This window comes from Tiliqua scincoides, chromosome 5, assembly GCF_035046505.1.
Source record: "Tiliqua scincoides isolate rTilSci1 chromosome 5, rTilSci1.hap2, whole genome shotgun sequence".
Classification (NCBI taxonomy): Eukaryota; Metazoa; Chordata; class Lepidosauria; order Squamata; family Scincidae; genus Tiliqua; species Tiliqua scincoides.
The window spans coordinates 31,226,741-31,248,813 of record NC_089825.1 but is presented as its reverse complement, the minus strand read 5'-3'; the positions used below and the strand labels follow the sequence as shown (position 1 = coordinate 31,248,813).

Below are 22,073 nucleotides of genomic sequence, written 5' to 3'. Positions count from 1 at the left end.
AGCCCTACCAGATTGTTTCTGGATACGAAAGCACTGCAAAAACATGGGATTGTTGTGTTTCTTTTCAACATGAGACAGGAAAGGACGTCAATTTTGCAGTTCAGTGTTGCAAATGAAAGGGCAGATTCAAATTCCATTAAACTCAAAGTTAGGTCTTTCCCTGATTTTCACTGGCTCAGGGTTTCATGCAGTCAAATGAACAAAATCAGATGCAAGAGGTACATTTCTGTCTCCAAATTGGCTTAGGTGACATTCACAGGGGATCTGCCCTCCTAGAAACAGGGAAGAACGTTGTGTTTCCTTCTACCCAGACACTTTGAGAGATGCCAAGAACAATTTCAGAGGCCAGTTTGTTTGGTAGGAAGTGGCCCGAGAAAAAAGGAAGATCCCTTTGGCATCAAAGCTTTGGATGGTTCCTGTTTCCACTATATTAATAAGTGTTAAGCACATTTACTGGAAAAGAAAATGAACTCCCTATTCTTTTACTCACTGCTATTGGACTCCAGGGACCAAGCAGATGTCGTCTTGGATGTTTTGAGAAAAATAAAATGCCATCAGATGGACTGGCTTGAACTTTGAAAAATCTGCTGTCAATAAAGCCCTCACATTTATGTAACAAATTTGCAGAATAAAGGAGTCCGGTTAAAAATGTACCGTATGGAATACTGAATACTATTTTGAACTGTCCAACCATTAAAAGTCTTCTCTGTATCTTCAGATCAGATTTGTCATTGTTGAGCAGCTGCAAAGGGCCCGCTGCAGTTTCTTAAGACCATCTCTGTGCTTATAGCCTTCATGTGGTGAAGGCAACAGGGCAGCGCTCTCAGGATCCATCCACATAAAACAGAGAGCAGTTTGCTGAGGGTTGTCTTCATCCTTGGTTCAGATCCATGGACAAACTAATTTGAAATATCAATCCTCTGATACCAATGGGAAACCCAATCCTACCTAACTCCCTGCAGTGTGATACAGTAGCACCAGCAGAGCTACTGCTGTATTCTGTGGGGGAGTTTTGACCACCAGAGTCCTTGACCACTGGGGTAAGGAACATTAGTTCCCTTACCCCAGGATAAGCCCCAGCAGCCACTATGGATCAACTCAGACCTGCACCAGTGTGATTGCTGGCACAAGTCCAAGTTGATCCATGCAAGCAGATGGCCTAGGAAGGGAATCAAGGTTCGTACCTACCCCCCTTCCTAATCTGCCCACCCCTGTCACTCCACTCCATTCTGTTGCCCCACTCTATTCAACCCCTTTTCCTCTAACCCTCCAACCCCCTGGGGGACTTACCTGCTCCAGCTGGTGGCCAGTACTCCTCCACTGGTTATGGGAAGTTCTTCAGTCTTCCTGCTGACATTCCACCAGTGTGACAAGTCCACAGGACTGGTTAAGATTTACTGAAAAACTGTTTTGGATGGGGCACAAAGGCCATCATGCAAGCACATCATCACAACTTGTGATATGCCACTGTCACAAGCTGGCAGGATATTTTCATTGCAAGTGGCGATTCTTCTTGCATTGCCCGAATTGTCTGGTCTCATTATGAGTTTTTAGGGATGGAGTCTTCAGCATAAATTTACTTGTCATGTCCACAGCAAGCTTGAAAACATTAAAAGGGGATTAAAAGATCCAGTTCCAAAAATTACTAGAAGATTAGAACATCATGCTAGTCAGGATCAGAGGAGAAATATATTTGGACCTGCCATGGTTAAAGCTTATTAAAAATCCTACATGGTGAACATCTTCATGGTCAGCCCACACTAAGCGCTATGCTATGAATGAACTCTGGGAATTCCAGGGTTGCAGCGGCAATCAGAAACTGCTAATACAGCCTTTCACATGGCTGAGTGCCTTTCAGGGAATCGTCTTCAGATTTACCAGTGGGTGCCCTCTGTTTAGCGTTCCAGTAAATGCTGTGATTTCACAGAGTGATTCTGTGTGTGCACGGGACAGATAAATGTGGCAGATTCTTTTGTCGATTAAGCATGCATCATATAGGGACTGGAGTTATGGTGTGCCAGAGTCCTGTGATCCACATTCAAGATGTTATACTTACATCTGTGACATTTTAGATCCCCCCCCCCCGCAGTGAGCAATATATGTTCACTCATTAAAACGTATCTAGTTTGAATGGATAATTCTCCATTCCTGATAAGCCGTTCCCTATAATTCCGATCATTCAGGTGCCCATGAGAGAGTGCAAATCGATTTTCACCTGTTTCCAGCTTGTTCTTCCAGCTCAGCACACTTTTGCGTATGCCTTTGTTTGTTTTGTTTTATTCAAAGCCTGCTCTGCCCTAATGAGTCAGATATAATTAAGCATCTCATTCAAGACCTTTCCAGAGGTCTTTCCCCCATGATCATTCTGTAGTTGTTACTCTGAATTTCTTCGGCAAAGGGTCTAGAAACCTTCTCTCACAGTCATATATCTCGTGCACTGCTGGAAAATTCCACTTCCCCAGTATTCAAAGTGCAATACTTTTTTTTGTTTTGTGTTTAAACATCTCATTAGCACTTCCACTTTTGAACACAGTTCTATGTGTTTATTATACTCATGCCCCATTCCTGTCTAAATGATACACTGGCGAAACATGCATTTTGCTGGCGTGTACTGTTGCAAAAGTGCCATAAAGCACTCTGCAACAGCACAAGGACTTTCCTGCACATGCCAGTGGCTATTGGGACACCTGCCAGAGCAGGTAAATCCAGCACAGGAGCGGGGGATGGGGGTGGGGGAGGGAGTTGAATTGGGTAGGGGAGGGTGGCAATATGGACAGGAGGTGAGCGGATTGGGCCCTGGAGATGGGCAGGATCAGTAGCACCAGCATGCAACATATCCAAACCCCCTTTCTGGTTCTAATCCACTTGCAAGGATCGATGTGGACTTGTGCCGCCTATTCAGCTGGCGCAGGTCTGAATTGACCTGTTGCAGCTGCTGGGGATTACCCCAGGGCAAGGGAACAAATGTTCCCTTTCCCCGAGAAGACCTCCAGCAGCCAGAAATCCCCTGCAGGATGCAGCATAGCCCACACCGGCGTGGCTGCATCACCACATAGAAACACTTATTAACCTGCAGGAATGCATTTTTATCAATCAATATGTTAAAGTACCTTATTGTATTTATACAAGGATTGTTTCAAAAAGTCTAATTAATGTATGATATGGATATTTTTTGTTTAACACTTTGGTTTTATTGTTTATTGTTTATGTTTATGTTTTTGATTTGATTTGATTTGACATAGAGATTGAGGGCCCAATCCTATCCAACTTTCCAGCTCCAGTGTAGCCACAATGCTAAGAGAACACCTGTTCCCATACCTGGAGAAGGCCCCAGTGACTGCCCCTCCACTACCGGATGCAGTGCACACCCCACTGGCACAACTGCACCAGCACTGGGAAATTGGATGGGATTGGGCCCTTTGTTAGGATTGGGCTGTCAGTCACACAGCATGCAATCTGAGGTTGGGGAGTGTTCTATAAATAAAATGATCATGTAATGAATAAAGTGATTCATTTAGCAACGTATATCTATATTTGAATTTACAATGGTTACATTCACTGAACTAATAGGATAAAGTGGGATAGAGACTGGATGCCCTGACAGTGCTTGGCCCACCATTGGCACCAAATATATATATTAAAGTCAAACAACCATAAGAACATAAGAACATAACAATAGTTCTGTAACGTCTCTGAAGTGTCCTCCATTTTGCAGCATGGGAACCTCTTTTCCTTCATCACTTGTACCTCAGCTCCTCGACACTCTGGACAATGCCTCCAGGCAGCAAGAATCCCAGAGGCTGTGGTTTGAGATGCATTCCAAACCGCACCTGCTCCAGATCATCCCATTCATGTGATCCCGTAGAGGGTGACTGAGGGAGCCGAGCTTTTTGCAACTTGTTCTCTTGCTGCCTCCTGATCAGCTTCATCTCAGAATCCGTCTGGCTAGAAGCAGCTGGACTTTTCTGCCCGACACTGCTGGGCTTCCTTCTGCTTCCTGCTTGCTTCTGGTTTGCCTGGAGAGAGAAAACGTGGTACAAGCCTAAATATGCCAAGAGAACCCGGACATCTGGAGTGCTGAGCCAACTCTTGAAACAAAAGCTCAGGCACAGGATTCCCATGGATTTTGTGCAGGAGGGGGCATCACCCAGTGAAAGAGTACCTGTTGGGCAGGCAGAGGCCTTCTATTCAGTCCCTGACTTCTCTGTATAGGTCTGAAAAAGACCCCTGCCTGAAACCCTAGAGAGCCTGCTGCCAGTATCAAGCAAGAGAGACCAATGACTGGGATCAGTATAAGGTCACTCCATATGTACTCATGCGTTGGCTTCCTGACTGCTCCTGAACATAGGGCAGATTCTTCATCCTTCAATGACACTCCTAAAACACTTTCAATGGCCTTGCCCTCTTCAGACCTAATCTAGCCATGCCCGTGGCCTTCAGCTTTACCATCCTAAGTCCTCCTGCTCCCTAAAATGACTCCACTCTTTCTCCCTTGCTAGACCAGACGCCTGGCACTCCCTTCCAGAACACTAGTATGCTGCTGCCTCTCCCTTGTCCTTCATTCTCAAAACCCACTTTTCCCATGTAGTGTCTGACATAACCCCATTAGACTTACAGAAACTTGCTAAAGACACATAACTGAATGGGGTGCATATTACTTTCCTGTTTACTCAGCATCTCCCACCACTCCCTCTATTAGACCCCATGCTGAACTTTAAGCTCCTTGGGGCAGGGACTAATTTTCTTGTTCAGGCACACTAATAATAATGATGTAATATTTATTTATTTATTTATTTATTTTTCACATTTTTATACCGCCCTTCCTCCAAAGAGCTCAGGGCGGTGTACACAGCTGCTCCCCTCCTTTTGTCCTCACAACAACCCTGTGAGGTAGGGGAGGCTGAGAGAAAGTGACTGGCCCAAGGTCACCCAGGGAGTTTTGTGGCTGAGAGGGGATTCAAACCTGGATCTTCCAGGTCTAAGTCCACCTCCCAAACCACTACACCACCCTGGCTCTCCACTACAAACCACTACTCCCAAACCCACTCTCCCAAACCACTCTCTCCACTCCCACTCTACTCTCCACTCCCAAACCACTACACCACCCTGGTAATAATAATGATGATGGAGTCAAGAACAAAATGCTTTAACGCATACATCCAGAAAACCCTGGTTTATGTTGCCCTTTTTCTGCAAAGCAAAGGGCGGGTGATGGTGTAGCACAGGTGGTCTTCAAACTGGACACAGCTGCATGCCAAAAATCACTTCCCTGGTGTGAACAAAGCTTACTATCTGCGGCAGAGCCTGCTATATTCCTCTCTGATCTCTCCCAAAGTTTGCACTGGCTAGCCACGCCTGCCCACAAATCCAGGAGCAGAGCATGCTGGGGTGAAGGAATGTGGAAGTGGCTGGCCAGCATGAGGAGTGGGGGAGATCAGAGAGGTAGATAGCAGGCTCCGTTGCTGAACAGTAAACTCTGTTCACACAGGGGAGGAATTTTCACAGGCACTGGATCCGGCCCACGGGCTGGGGTTTGACACCCACTGGTGTAGTAGAACATGGGTATGTGCTGAAATACTGTCAACCACATCACACCTGTGTTCAAACTTAAAATTGTGGTTTGATTCAATTGGAAAACTGCCAGGAGCTGGCAGACATCTCAATTAGACTTAGTACATTGCAGAGAACAGAAGTTTGGTTTTTAAAAAGGAGCTACATACTTCAAGCAAAATCAACATTCAGTTCCATTTCAAAGAAAGTCAGATTCTGTGTACAGGATATGACCATACTGATGTGGACAGGAAAGCAAGAGGTGACCCATTAATGGAAGTGGGAGTAGCGGAGGATGTCTAGGAACAAAAAGCTGGAGCAGTGATTTTCAGCATTTTTCTACTTATGGCACACTGACCTCTGTGGTCTTCTCTATGGTCTTCGCCTCTTGTGATGTCACTTCTGGTTTCTGGGAGAGTGTTCCAGATTCTGCACCTCTGTATCTAGGGCAACTATAGTAAGTGAAAGTCTGCCTCTCTTCCTCTTCTAGTGGAGGAAGAGGGATAGATAATTAGTTACTACAGTTGCCCTGAAAACAGCTGCAGAACCCAGAAGAGTTCTTCAGCTATTTTCAACCACTGTGCTCCAAATTCCTGCAGAATTTTAATGGCACAGACTTTTCATGGCACCTCAATGTGCTAGTTGAAAATTGATTAGCTGGGGCAACATACGGTTTCCCAAGTGCAAGAACCCATTAACTCAACAACAAAGAACAAGACGGACTTGTCCACTCCTTGAGCCTATGAACTCTATCCAGAGATGGTTGTTTAGGGGACATCAAGCTAGTTTAATGCTGCGTTTTTGGGATCAACACATTCAATAAAGAGTATTACTACAATACCACATACCTCTTCCTGCCACAGTTTGCTTAATGTTTCTTCAACACGTTCTATGAAAGCACTGTGAGCACCCCGGTGGCCTCTGTGCCTCTGAGGATGAAATTGTTAAGAGGAGATGAGAGAACTACTGACAACGGCTGCCTGAAGCTGCCAGGCAGGCAGTGTTTTGACTAAATGTGGATCCAGAGATATACTTTAAAAATGTAAACAACCTCAGTCTACAGTTTAGCTTTTATAAAGGAAATTCTTCGGCAATTAGAGTCTAAAAGGGAGGTGCAACTTGGCCAATTAGTTTCCCCTTCAGGGACTGAAGAACAACCATATCAGGTTTCAGACTGATACCGATTAACAAATCAGCATATGCAATAGGCTTGGTTTATAATGCAAGAATCACTGAAGAATTTAGGAAGGATATTAAAATCAAATCTGGTTGCATAATCTGCACTAATCTCCAAATCAAAATTCTGAGCACAGCAGATTCCCACCCACACACATCGCTCAGAATAACTTGCGCATGCAGTATGCATACATTGACAGCCTAATCCAATACAAGCAGGCCACTGCCTAAACTAGCATTCTGATGGTGGAACATGCTTTCTGGTGTTACAAAAAGTGCTCCAGAAGCAGACCAATGCCAGAGAGGCCACAGGAGCCCAGCACGTGCAGCCTAGCAATGCTCATTGCGAACACATGGAAGGTTTCTCTGTGCATTTTGGAACCTGGGATGAACAGGGGATATTTACAATTGGCTGATACAACCTTTTGGGCCCACCACCCCTGTACCGAGGCATTCAACAGTTCTTGAACTGTCAGCGGATCCCGTCTTACTAGATGCTATAAACCAGGAAGGGCAAGGATTGTATGAACAAGTTATCAGCCACATCCCTCCCAGCACCTTGTCTACATCCTCAAGACACAACTGAAATGCACCCATATGAAATACATACAGTCTGGATTATAACTACCATGGTACCCCGAACTATGGATGACTGCGTTGGCACTTTCATGCAGGGGCAATACATCCTTTGGTGGGGTTTTTGTGCAGGTACAATAGCACTAGGCCTGCAAGAACTTGATTTTCAAGTTAAGTATATTTCAACTTAAGTACAGAACCTCTGGAACCTAACAGGTACTTAAGTGAGGGACTTATGGCCCAAACCTATCCTTGGCCAGTACATAGTGTGCAACAGCACCGTGGGCTCTCCTGCATGGCTGTGGGCTGGCTGGAGACCATAACCTAATGGAAAGGTAAGTAAAATCATTTTTTCTTACCGACTCTGCCATGGGTCTGCTCAGGTCTGTGCCGTGCTTTGGCTGGTGCAAGTCTGAGTGAACCCAAGGGGGTGTGACAAGGACAGGAAAGGAGCATAGGATATCAGTGGTGCAGGGAAGGATATCAGGGAAGTGCTCTCATGTTCACAGATCCATTAGATAAGGGCCTCCTAATTGCAGTGGAACTTTCCCATGCACATATTTAGATTCCTGGTTTAAGAACACCTGCGACTCCAGCAATATTGTTAATTAGTTGTATGCAAGAATCTGCTTATCTACTTATGGTATCTACTTATACCACCTTCGAACCTGCATTTCAATTTCCTAGACTCAGCTGCAGCCAGTGACTTCTCCCATTTCTTAAATAGACCAGGACAAAATAGTGCTGAATGGCTAACTCTGGTTTTGGTTCCTCTTTAAACGAGAATCATTAGCAGAAGTCTAGTCCTTTGACTCAGAAGGCTGCAGAGTTGCTTCTGATTCTGGAAATGTGGGTGAATCCAAGGCTATTTCTTTCAACCTGCAGTGTAGCCATTGTGAAACACACAACGTAACATGTTGATTTTGGCTCCCGCCAATTATTTTCATTGTACAAGGTGTATCTAGGAGATCTAAGTTGCAATTCTATGCATGTTTCCATTAAATTCCATTGAATTTAATGGGGTTTACTACTAAGTACACACACTCAGGATTGCTCTGTTGGCGAGGTAAAGCAACACCCCAATGTTCATAGCATTGTTCAATGGAAACAGCTATGCATTTTTCAAGCCAGACTCTGGGTAATATCATTCCTACAAGTTTCCTCTTCAGTTGACGAGGATCACGTTCCGAATAAAAATGTAAAAATATCCTTTCCCACAATTTCAGTTTCTCAGATTTCCACTTGGCAAATCACCAGTATTTCTCTGAAGCACTCCAGCAAACAGATGCCCCCATGAAAAGCACTCACAGGTTGCTCTTGAAAGACAAACTCAGTATATGGAAGAAGACAAATAGCAAGTAGCAGTGTACTATACCAACCGTAAAAGACCCAGATTTTGCAGGCCAAGGTTCCTTTGGCAGAAGTAATTTGGGATCCCACTTGAGTTCTTGAGGTTTATAGGTGATGAACCTTTCCTTAGATACCCTTTTTTTTTCTTCCTTCAAAGGATGAAGGCCATGGACTGAAGGGGTAAGCAAGCAAACACAGCAATCACATAATGATACATGATTTATTAACAGAAGAGGACTTTGAAAGATTCAGTCAGGCAGCCAACCCTTTCCTCCCTGTCACCACCAGGTGCAGTAGCGCCAAAATGGCCGCCGTTCTATCCAGTGGGGCCAGGGAGGCTGCTAGAGGTCTCCTCAAGGGGACTTTTGCCCCTCCCCCTGAGGAAAGCCCCAGGCCCCGCAATGGGGTTATTTGAGTCTGTGCCAGCTATTTTGCTATTTTGCAGCTATTTTGCAGACTGGTCACTAAAGCATGAGTCACCGTAGCGAGGTCTAAACGGCTCAAATATGGTTTCAGTTGGCATACCAGCTTAAGCTGGGTGAATGCACTTCTAGCCACTGCTGCTACCTGATTTTCCAGGGAGAGCTGAGAGTCCAGGAGAACTCCTAAGCTGTGCACTTGTTTTAGTAAAGAGAGTGCAGCCCCATTCAAAGTGGGTAGATGATTCAGTGCCTGCATTGAGGATTTCTTGATCAGAAGAACTTCTGTCTTTTCAGGATTTAGTTTCAGTTTATTGGCTTTCATCCCATCCCTAATGGCATTCAGAGAGTGTCCCAGGACTTCCACAGTTTCCTCAGAGCAGGATGGCAAGGAGAGATAGAGTTGGGTGTCATTCGCATATCGGTGGCACCCCACACCAAATCCCCAGCTGATCTCCCCCAGCAGTTTCATGTAGACATTAAAAAGAATAGGGGATAGGATAGACCCTTGTGGCACCCCATACTGTAAGGCCCAGGGTGCAGAGCAGCCTCTCTGTCACCCAGCATTGCCATCTGGGACCTGTTAGATAGGAAGGAGTGGAAACATTGCAGAGCAGTGCCCCCAAGCCCCAGTTTGGCCAGCCAATCCAGGAGGATACCATGGTCAATGATGTCAAAAGCTGGTGAGAGGTCCAGTAGGACCAGCAGGGATGCAGATAGAAATTAGAAATTAAGCCCGAAGCTCATCTATCAGTGCCACTGCTGCATCCTATCCAGGCTTTTAAGTAGACCGATTTGATAACTGAAAATCCACTATTGTACCCTAAAAAATGATTTGTACCCTCCATTCTAACTTTGCAATCAGTCCTCTGTAATGATTTGTTGAATGCTGAGTGCCCACAATAATTCACTTCAGCACTAATTATCAGTCCCTTGTATAAACTGAGAGCCGGCATGATAATATCATAATATTTGGGGTTATTCTCAAGAGCTAACCTTTACTGCAATTGTTCCCTAAAGAAATGAATGATCAAGCTGTGAATATTTATCTTTCTTCATGATTGAGTCACTTATCACTGTCCAAGCCGCAGCCTTGTTCGGCTTCTTAAACTGTTTACATCCTAATATTTATTTACTAATACAAGATACAAGGTTATGTTCCCCATAATAGGTTCCATACTTACCTTTACTTAAACACTGCAATTTGAACTTTAAATTCAGAGGGTCTCTGGCATAGCTTGTCACAAAATCTGGGATACCTGTTTCATACTGCATGGGGAAAAAAATGGGAAGGGGAGAACACCATAACTTTATGTGGGTAATCCTATACGAAATGCAAAACTGGAAAGAACATCATTAAGTAGGAGAATCACACCAAGCAAGCTCATGTCAGAGTCAAGTAACTGCTTATGGTCACATTGCAACCTGAGTTATGGGCAGCTGTGGCAGTGCTTTCATACAGGCACAGTAACTCCTTTGTGGTACTTTTGCACAGGGGCAATAGTGCTGTGCCAGCAAGAACGGGCTGTTTCGAGGTACATCCAATTTTTGGACAGAAATTTCTGGAATGGAAGTGGTACGGAATGGAAGCGGTACATATGTTGGCAACCTAGTGTATGTAGTTTCAAACTTAAGTCAAAGTCATAGCCAGATTCAGTGGCGTTGCCAGGGAGGTGCAGGGAGTGCGGGTCGCACCGGGTGACACGCACGGGGAGGTGGACACCACTAGAGACCAAAATCGCGGTTCGTAGGAATAATACCATCATGTTATATATCAATTGATGTGTAATTTCATGCAGAATGCAGTGAAACAAACTGTGTTGAAATATTTGTGTTCTGTCAAAAGGTACAGCCAAAAAACCAGCAGGGCAAAGTGATGGTACCTCACCACACGCCCTCCCCACCTGGGGTATTGCCATGCCCACTGCATGGAAGGAGATCCATCATGGGGGTGACACACTGACCTCCCACATGGGGTCATGCAAAACCTGGTGACACCGCTGGCCAGATTATCAGTAGCTGTGTTAGAATACGCAGCAATGTTTTATTATTGCATCTGTACTAGTAGGAGGTAATAAGGATAGTTAGGAATTGGTAAGGGGACAGAAGCATTCTCTCTTTGTATTTAATGTCTATACATTTGTTTCAAACTATTGCCACTAGTAGTGTTTGGTACGACATAAGCTAGATCTTTAAATGGAGTATAGTGAGGCTGTGTTTGTTTTTTAGATTCTAGCACTAGAAGCACCAGAGAGCTGGTTCCTTCCTCCCCCTTCAAGCACACATGCCATGCTAGTGAACTTCCCTGAGAGCTCACAGTTAGAAAACATAGCTGCCTCCCTGAATAAAGTTATCATAATGCTGTGTTCTGAGGAAACAACTGGGCAAAGCCATCTTGTGTAGCAAATAGGGAAGTTGGTGGAGGAGGGGTTTTTGAACTTGGAGCCAGCTTGGAACATTAAAAGGAGCCATCCATTCCTCCGATTATAAAAGCAACATACAGAAGTTAATAACTTTAATAACTATAAGGCAGTGATGAAATGTCAAGAAAACACCCTAAAGTATATTGGGCACCATTTTCCTTCCATTTTTTAAATAACCGTGTTTCTAGCATTCTAGAGATATGTTGTGATTTCTTCCAGCTACTTTCTAGCCAAAAATCAAACTCAGCCTTGGTTTCAAAGTAGAATTAAGTGGCAAGAGAAGAAAACACTTTAATGGACATTTAAATTTGATTTTTTTTTCTGTATGTGTGTGTGAGGCATGGCTATGGGGGGGGGGGATCATGATGAGCTCATGCACTCCAAAATTTACCACCACTGAAGTGCTGAAGAGACTTTTGCTGGTGCCAGTAATCAGGAATGATGAATTGTGACAGTAATCAGGAACTGGTAAATCAGGTTAGAGCAGTTGTGGGGTTGCCAACTCTCCAGGATTGTCCTGGAGTCTTCAAAAAACCACATCAATCTCCAGGCAGTCACTAAAGGCAATTCTGGAGATTTTAACGGTGCCTTCAGGAATTTCCAGCATTACATCAGACTGGAAATAAATCTCCAGGAATCACTTCAGTCAGATTTGGCAACCTGATGCAGCTGTCGAACCTCAGGAAAAGGTCCTAAGAACATAAGAACAGCCCCACTGGATCAGGCCATAGGCCCATCTAGTCCAGCTTCCTGTATCTCACAGCGGCCCACCAAATGCCCCAGGGAGCACACCAGATAACAAGAGACCTCATCCTGGTGCCCTCCCTTGCATCTGGCATTCTGATACATAGCCCATTTCTAAAATCAGGAGGTTGCACAAACACATCATGGCTTGTAACCTGTAATGGATTTTTCTTCCAGAAACTTGTCCAATCCCCTTTTAAAGGCATCCAGGCCAGATGCCATCACCACTTCCTGTGGCAAGGAGTTCCACAGTCCAACCACACGCTGAGTAAAGAAATATTTTCTTTTGTCTGTCCTAACTCTCCCAACACTCAACTTTAGTGGATGTCCCCTGTTTCTGGTGTTATGTGAGAGTGTAAAGAGCATCTCTCTATCCACTTTATCCTTCCCATGCATAATTTTGTATGTCTCAATCATGTCCCCCATCAGGCGCCTCTTTTCTAGGCTGAAGAGGCCCAAATGCCGTAGCCTTTCCTCATAAGGAAGGTGCCCCAGCCCCGTAATCATCTTAGTCGCTCTCTTTTGCACCCTTTCCATTTCCGCTATGTCTTTTTTGAGATGTGGCGACCAGAACGGGACGCAAAACTCCAGGTGTGGCCTTACCATCAATTTGTACAACAGCATTATAATATTAGCCATTTTGTTCTCAATACCTTTTCTAATGATCCCAAGCATAGAAGCCATGCTGATTCTCCCTCAGCAAGGCTAGTTTGTCTATGTGGTTTGAGATTCTATCTTTGATGAGGCATTCCACCATCTTACCCAGTATAGATGTTAGGCTGACCGGCCTATAGTTTCCTGGGTCCCTCTTCCTTCCCTTTTTAAAGATCGGTGTAACATTTGCTATCCTCCAAGCTTCTAGCACTGTGGCCGTTTTGAGGGACAAGTTGCATGTTTTAGTCAAGAGCTCAGCAACGTCATTCTTCAATTCCTTAATGACTCTTGGGTGGATGCCATCAGGGCCCGGTGACTTATTAATCTTTAATTTATCATTGAGGTCTGCAACATCTCTTTTAACCTTTATCTGACTTAATTCCTTGGTCAGGAGGGGCTGTTTAATGCTGCTGGCCATGTGTTCCTCATAGTCTCTCTTGGCCTCCCATATCACCATCTTACATTTATTTTGCCACAGTTTATGTTCCTTTTTATTCTCCTCATTAGGGCAAGACTTCCACTTACGGAAGGAAGCTTCCTTGCCCTTTATGGCCTCTCTAACTTGGCTGGTTAGCCATGCGGGCACCCTCCTGGACTTAGTCGAGCCCTTCTTCCTTTGCGGTATACACTTCCGCTGGGCCTTTGTTACTGTTGTTTTAAGCAGCCTCCATGCACTCTGAAGAGATTGGACTCTTTCTACCTTTCCTTTTCAACCTCTTTCTATCCAGCCTCCTCATTTGAGGGAAGTCCGCTTGTCGGAAGTCAAGTGTTTTTGTGAGAGATTTGCCTGGTGCTCTTCCCCTGACATCCTTGTCAAAACGGATTGCAGCATGATCACTGTTCCCCAATGGCCCAGTAACATTGACTTCTCTAACATTAACACCCTGTCCTGAATAAAGAGGAAGATGTGGTTGTACCACAACTATTGAAACTGCAACTGTTTTGTGCCAACTTCCGTATTTCACTAAACAACTGAGACATATGATACTAGCACTATGAGCCCTTTCTGATTGTGTCATGCATGCATGTGTTTTGTAGACAGATGGAAAACTGAACTTGTAGATTAGAAGAGAAACTGTGGAAGCAATGGAAAGCATACCATGGTGTCTCCCACCCCACTACCACCACCACTACCATATAATTCATGTGTTGTGAAGGGAAAGGGAGAAAGTAACAAGGGTCAGGGAAGACTCCCCTGACACTCCCCTGACATAATGCCTGACACTGAATCGGTTCCGTCCTTGTTTTCCTGACTCCCCATTCACAATGTTCTACCAATAGAACAAGTTCTCAAACAATGACCTATACTGCAACACACAGCCCTGCAACTGGATACTTTCTTGCCCCAACCAACTGGTGTTACATCATTTATCCAAGAACATAAACCGTATTTATAAACTTTTAAGGCCATAAAGAGTTATAAAAGGCACACAAGTGCCTGTTAACATAAAGTCACTTCCTGGTTGAAAGTATAAATAAGTGATTTGTTAAGTCCAGTATATCTGTAGGAATGTGCTAATCTCAGTCTTTAAAGCACCAGAATTAATCATCTCTATACATTAAAGATATATTATATGTCTTAATTTGCCCTGTTTAAGTATTGGTAAAGGCAAGAAAACAGGTGCCTTTTGACCACATTATAACTCTAACTGGAGAATTGGAGCCATCCCAATCATAGAAATCTTATGTCTAATTCTATGGGCCATTTGCGACAGCGGGAGGAGCATCCCTTTGTCACAAAATGCCCAGCAATGATGTGCAGAGAGCACTGCCAGCAGGCCAGTCCAAGCTGCTGCCACAAACCTGCATCAGAACCCCACTGCCGCAGACTCCAAGCTGCATCAGCCTTGGTAAGTCAGTGGCAGGGGCATGTCATAGACTGAGAGAGCAAGGGAAGTTTTGGGAAGGATCAGGAGAGGGCAGGGGGAGTTTTTTTTACTTACCTCTGGGTTTTTATTTACCTCTGGTTTGCCTTCATGTCGCCCCCCCCCCCCCACCAAAGCATGCAGCGTGCATCTCTGTGGCACAGCTACACACTATACTGTGACAGGGGATGGGACTGGGCAGCATTCAATTAAAAATGTGAACTTTGGGCATAATCATGAGCACCCCTTTGGCCGTTGCATGGTTGTGCAGCGGCCTCCCCACACTGATGCAAGCCCCAGGCCAGGTGAGTTTACGTTGGCGGAGGTGCTTGGGGGGCATGGAGAGGGTACGGAAGAGACAGGAGGGAGGCATTTCATGGTGGACAGCGGGTGTTTCCGGTGGCAGGGAGCATGAGGCAGGGCCAGGATCTGGCAGTTATTCCAGATCCTAGCCCTATCCCAGGCGACCCAGGGCAGCTCTGGGCTGCTCAGATTTGCACCACCTCTTGAGGCGGTGCAGATCCAAGTAGACCCATTGGGGCTGCTGTGGCTCTCACCTGAGTAAGGGAAAAATTCTCCTGTTTCCTTGGGTCGAGCCTTAGACAGCCCCAGACTTGCACTTGATACAGTGTAGGCCCACTGGTCTGCCTATTCCAGCACAAGTTAGGATTGGGCTGCCCAAGTCAATGATTGAAATTTTGTATAGAGTTGTGCATGAGCAAAAACCATGTTTCTATTGTCAAATGAGGCATGTATAAGTTGTAGCAGGCATCATCTTGGAAGACTACACTAGACGCACACTAGACGCTGTTCCAGAACCACCTTTCAGAGCGAGATACCATAGTCTTTCGAGACTGAAGGTTGCCAACAACGTCTTGGAAGATGCAGATCTGTGCAAAAGAGTAGGGGAATTGCTCTTTCTAAAGGAGCTTTTGCCATCAGGATGGCTGAGCCATAATCCATGGTCTGAAGTTCAGTCCTCGGCATTACCAAGCAGGACTGGGAAAGACCCCTGTATATGGAAAATCACTTCCATGCAGTGCAGATAATATTGAATTAGCACAAGCGTTGATCTGAGTGAGATAATGCAGCTTCCTATATTCCTAACTGCATATTCTGCTCCACAGATGTGTTTTTTGGAATTACTGCAGTGGAGAAATACACATGAAAGCGTTGCACAATACACAGACAGTCCTAGAGTAATGCTTTCCATATGTATCCCTCAATGGGCGGCCTTTCCAGAGCACTCCCACAGAGAAAAACATGGAGAGACTCTTGTTCCAGCTGGGACTGCTGACGTTCACTGCAGTATTTGGAGTATAAATGGAAATGCAGTGGGGAGGGCTAATCGGTGAAGTCATGCCACGACTATGGGGAGACAAGCAGTGTCACAAAGGAGGAATGGATGAAGCAGACATGGGGAACTATGCTGAAAAAACTTGAGCCCCAGAAAAAGAAAACAAAACAAAACAAAAAAACCAATACTCATACAGCATCCATGATTAAAGATGAATATTCCAATAGCCAAGAACTTTCTACGAACTCCTGGGGTTTCAAAGACATTTTTCAAAGGCTAATATAAGCCACATAACCCAGCTGCACTGTAAGGAAAAGTCAAATGGGCCCCATAGTGTGGAATCAGTTCAGCCAAAGCTTTTGTTGCAAGAGTGTCATCTAGTGGGTAAGTTCATTCTCTACATCCAGATAGATAGATAGATAGATAGATAGATAGATAGATAGATAGATAGATAGATAGATAGATAGATAGATAGATAGATAGATGGCCCCTGTATTATGTAGACTAGAGCAGGAATTCACAGCACTGGGACCAGGATCTCTACTGCTTGCAACCTGGAAGTTGCTTCCGGGTCATGCATTCTCCCTGCATCATTGGCCATGTCATGCCACTGTGCCAGCACGACACACACTTTGGGAAATGCAATGCAGGCAATGTCACGGGAAGTGTGCATGTGTGACCCAGAAGTAACTTCCGGGTAGCCTGCCATGTTACCCTGCACTGTCCTGGCCTCAGCAGGCCCACAACCCACCAAAAATTGGGTCAGTTTGGGAAATGCTGGACTAGAGCATGTTCTGAATATATTTTCCTCTTGGCAGATGCTTAGACCTCAATTCACCGTTATTGTACCTGTCTATAGTCATGTGGTTTGGGATCTTGGTACTTGCTGCTTTTAAACTTCCCCTTCTTCACAAACATTAGCTGGGCTTCATAAGGGCCCACATGAGGAAAGGTCGTGATGATCTTGGGTGGCGGCTCCTGATGGATGACTTGGAGAAGCATGCTGGACCGGATTCTGTACAATTCTTCAAACACCGTGCTCGTCGTCATTGTTTTCTTCTTTTTCTTCTTCAGCTCTTTGGACTTCTTACTGAGGAGAGCCGAAGTTATATACAGTTTGTAGCTAAAATCTGGAGGCGGCTTGATCCAGCTGTCTTTCTTAGGGGTACTTCTGGGCTGCTGGGATGCATGGACTTGATCTCGGGCTAAGGCTAACTCCAGATTTGTAGTAAACAGTCCCTTTGAATCAAAAGTACACTTGTACTGGTTGCTACCAGGGATCCTGGGAAACATGTTGCCCTTGCCAGTCTATGCCAAAGCAAAAGAAAACAACATGCAAATTGTTATTACTGTTTATTCTTAAGATTCATTTCATTATTATATTTATTCAGCTCTTCTTCCAAATAGCTCAAAGCAGTGTATGCACTGCCACAGTTCAGCCTCACAACAACCCTGCAAGGGAGGCTAGGCTGAAAGATGGTGTCTGACCCAGGGTCACTCAGTACATTTTATGGCTGACTGGCAATTTGAATCGAGTTTTCTTTAAGTCCAACACTCCATTAAGTCCAACATGTGTGGCCATTTTGCCACACAACAAAATGTGTTTTTTTTTTAATCTTATAAACCTGCAGTACTTCTAATGCTCAGATTATTGCATTTTGCATCGCTGTGGTCCTTCAGCAAAATTTGTTCTGGACATGAAGGTGCAGGAAACACTGGAATGGCTTGAAATGTGACCACAAGGAGAATACAAGAAGAGTCCTGCTGTATCAGGCCGAATGGCTGGCAACCTTCAGTCTCAAAAGACTATGGTATAAGCCTACAGCCCCTGGTATTCCCAGGCGGTCTCCCATCTAAGTACTAACCAGGCCTAACCCTGCTTAGCTTCTGAGATCACACAAGATCAGGTATCTACAGGCCAAAGGCCCATCTAATCCATATGTCTCACAGTGGTCCACCAGATGCCTCAGGAAAAGCACAAGACAACAAGATACCTGCATCCTATTGCCACTCCCTTGCATCTGGCATTCAGTGATAGCCTATTTCTCATGGCTTGTAACCTGCAGTGGATAAATATGCAGGTTTCATCCATAAATATGTCCAATCCCCTTTTAAAGGCATCTAGGCCAGACACTATCACCATATCCTATGGCGGGGAGTTTCATAGATTCTTTTTCCATTACCATGCTGCTCTAGTAATCTAGGAACAGGCGCTATGAGAGAAATAGATTAAATAAGAGAAAACTTTGCAAAGTTAGGAGAAGCATGGGACAAAGTTAGAGAACAGCTGTTTCAGCATCCAAAAATCTATGAACCAGTGTTTTTCAATCTGTGGGTCAAAACCCACTAGGTGGGTTGCGAGCCCATTTCAGGTGGGTCCCCATTCATTTCAATGTGCATTTTGTTTTTAGACTTGATGCTACCATGGTATGTGACAGCATTTGGGGAAATGTTACAGATCTGTACTTTAACAGGCTGCTATGCATATGCTTTTAATAATGAGAGTCAAAGGGGCTTACTCCCGAGTAGAAAGGATTGCAGCCTTTGGGATGTTTGGGGAATTTTTTTTAAACAGATCAGCTACTATTTGGGAGGGTTAGGAAGGTTCTTTTTTAAATAAACTTCTAAATATATATTGTCAACTTTTAATTTACTTACTTAATTTATGGATTTGATCTTGTCATATGGGGGTGTTAAACATTTTACAGCTTGATGATGTCACTTCCGCCACGACATCATTTCCAGGTTAATGACATCACTTCTGGTGAGTCCTGACAGATTGTCATTCTAAAAAGTGAGTCCCACTGCTAAAATGTTTGAGAACCACTGAAATGGAGGATTCGTTCATTTATGCTACACAGGGTGGCCAACCCTCCTGGATTGATCTGGGGACTCCAGGAATCTGCCTCAATCTCCAGGTGGTGATTGAAAGCAATCCTGGAGATTTGAACAGGGCTTCAAGGAATTGCTGACCTAACATAATGTCAGGAAAAAAGCAACAACCCAGGAATAGCTTCAGTCAGAGTTGGGACCCAAATTCTGCAACTATTTAAGGTACAGATAATCCAATTTAAAGAGGTGAAATAACCCTCCCCAGGCACTGTGGTCCCAGTCCTGAACCTGCATTCTTGAAGCTAGTTTAATTTAAAAGAAAAATAATTCTTTTTAAAAGCATTTAAAAGAAAAATAATTTTCTTTAATAAAAAATTTAGAAGAAAAATAATGCAAATAATGCTTTTAGTATCACGTGTGGTTTGACCATAAGTTAGGTGCTCCTAGTTTGGCCACTGCTTCTCTCCAGCTGCAACTCGCAATTCCATCCCTGGGCTTTGCACCGTTGCTTTTCAAGTGGCATGGGAAACATGAATAGGATTTCATGTTGCACTCTGATCACATGGCCAATTCATCAAGAGCAAAAACTGGGCCCTCAAATGTGTTGATTGCATTCACACATGTGTAAACAAGCGGTACACACGCATGTGTGAAGCAGGCAGCATAATTCAAGCACAAGACCCAGACCTTTCACAAATCTTCAGACACAGACCTTTTTAATGGAGGCTGTTGGCACCCGAATGGAACACTGAGCGATGCACATTCATGTGTGCATCAGTTACTACCCCTGCTTTAAAGATACCTTTGGCTGTGCACACTCCCTTGCATGATTCGAGTTCCTTATGAGTTATGAATAACAGTCAAACTGCAACTCCTGTAGCTGCAAAAGCAAAGCAATTCTACTTACCAACACCAAGTCCATTCCCCTTCAGACTTCACAGGCTGGATCACTGAGGCTGGATCACTGAGACCCCAAGTCTTTTCTTCCCAGTGCTAGAGGAAAGGAAACAAAGAGAAGGATTCACAGAAATGTCTGTTCCAAGAAATGTTTATGTTTTTGTTGTGCAAAGTGTGCATGAATAATTGCATTTGACTCATCCGAGTTGCTAAGAGACCAGGTGATGTTGCCTCAGGGCTTCATTCAATTTCAGCAACAACAACAACAACAACCCCAAAAAGAAACTGTGCCTTCGTTGGCTGCAAAACATTACTTTGAAACCAGGGAAACAGGGACACAAGTTAAAGGCTTGTTTTAAATACTGAGAAACAGAATGCAAGGAGACAGAAAATACAATCTAAGGAAAGGGACGAAGATCAAAAGGGCCGTTGAAAGAGATTTACAGAAAGCATATATATAATTATTAATAGCTCTTTTGCTTACATGGCTTCAGGGCCAGCCCATCCATGAGGCAAAATGAGAAGGCTGCCTCAGGCAGTGAACTGGTGGAGGATGTCAGCTACTCCCCTCTGTTCTCACACCTCTGTTACTCCTCCTCTTCCTCTCCCTGGATTCTAGAAGGAAAAGGGGGCAGAGTGTGCGAGGAAGCACCCTCATCCACCCCCTTCCTGACTTTCTTGCTGAATCCAGGAAGCAAGGGGAAGAGCAACGAGGGCTGGTGCACTGAAAAGAGGGGCACTGCAAAGCCTCTAATGGGCAAACACAATCGCCCTCAAGGAGATCACAATGCTAGAGCAGTCTTGTAAATTAAAAAAAAAACACACACCACATTCAAACTACATGTTATGTTAAGCACACCATTTGAGAAGGACATACTGTATTGACTTTGTCTATTGCGATCAGAAACTTTTCTTTTGGTAAAATGGAACCATAATTTCGGAGGAGGACATAGAAAGGTCAAGTTTTTTTTTCTTTATTTGTATTTTATTTTTGATACTTTGTTTAGCTATTATATTATTGTTTTATTATTCACCAATACAAGAAAATCATAAGACTGGCTCTCTGAGTATTAAAGCAGAAAAGGAGTATCAGACATGTAAAAATGGGAAATTTTTTTGTGCGCCACTAGATGGCAGAGTATTACCTGGACATGAATGAGAATGAGAAAAGAATGAGAAAAACCAAAAATAACTTAATTTGGCAAAGCAAATTGATGTTTTTCTAACCCAAGGCTTTATTTATTTTACATCTAAATGAAAGCAAATAAATATTTGCTCTCTTCGCAATAAATGCAATCAAAGTGCCATAGCATCTTGTTTTGGACAAGGTGAAGAAAGAAAAGATACTTAGATGGGGGACAGGAATGAAGAAGGGATCCCCTAAAAACGCCAAAAGGTTTTCAAGGACTTTTCAAGGGTCAGGGGAAAAGATGAATAAAGATGAATGTCCAAGTTGCTCTAATACCAGATTGAGCAGCCCACCACAGCAGACGTGATACGCTGCTGGCATACAGAGCAATGGGAGGATTCCCAAACACTGGGGGGTGTCAGAGCACAGACAGTCCAAGGGAGTGTTTCAGCTCCTCTCGAATCCAGCCATGGCCTATATTCTCTGTCTTAAAAACTAGCAGCGTGATCTCAAATTCCGTCTGATTTCATTCACATGGGCCGCTTCACTCACTTTTCAACCTCCCTCTTGCTGTTTGTGTACAGTTGTCAAATACAGAAATGCAGGATTTTTTCTTCCAATTGTTTTGTATCAGACTTTTTATTTACATAAGAACATAAGAACAGCCCCACTGGATCAGGCCATAGGCCCATCTAGTCCAGCTTCCTATATCTCACAGCGGCCCACCAGATGCCCCAGGGAGCACACCAGATAACAAGAGACCTCATCCTGGTGCCCTCCCTTGCATCAGGCATTCTGACATAACCCATTTCTAAAATCAGGAGGTTGCACATACACATCATGGCTTGTACCCCATAATGGATTTTTCCTCCAGAAACTTGTCCAATCCCCTTTTAAAGGCGTCAGCACGCCAGCACGCCTTTAAAAGGGGATTGGATTTGATTTACAACTACGCAGGGATGGAATTTAAAATGGCATTTCAAACTTGCAGAGTTTGTGTGTATGTGTTACCTGTGGTAATGCATTCTATCTGAACTGCATTTTTAATCCTCTGTTCCATTTTCTTCCATAGGGTTGATCCCATCTGGGAATAGTGTCCTGCACATTTTTAACTTCTCTTCCGTGTACTGAAGGGGTGGTGGGGAACCTATAGCTCGATCC

The 22,073-nt window shown here is 44.2% G+C and overlaps 1 protein-coding gene across 1 annotated transcript; it reads right to left on the bottom strand.

The window, feature by feature from the left end:
- Positions 1-3,737: 3,737 nt before the first annotated feature.
- Positions 3,738-17,347, bottom strand: C5H7orf78 (chromosome 5 C7orf78 homolog). The gene is made up of 6 exons (XM_066629136.1): positions 17,088-17,347; positions 16,904-17,057; positions 10,256-10,340; positions 8,682-8,824; positions 6,399-6,479; positions 3,738-4,016 (listed from the first exon to the last, which is right to left on the bottom strand). The coding sequence occupies exons 1-6, from the start codon at positions 17,345-17,347 to the stop codon at positions 3,738-3,740; spliced, it is 1,002 nt and encodes a 333-aa protein (XP_066485233.1).
- Between the last annotated feature and the right edge of the window lie 4,726 nt (positions 17,348-22,073).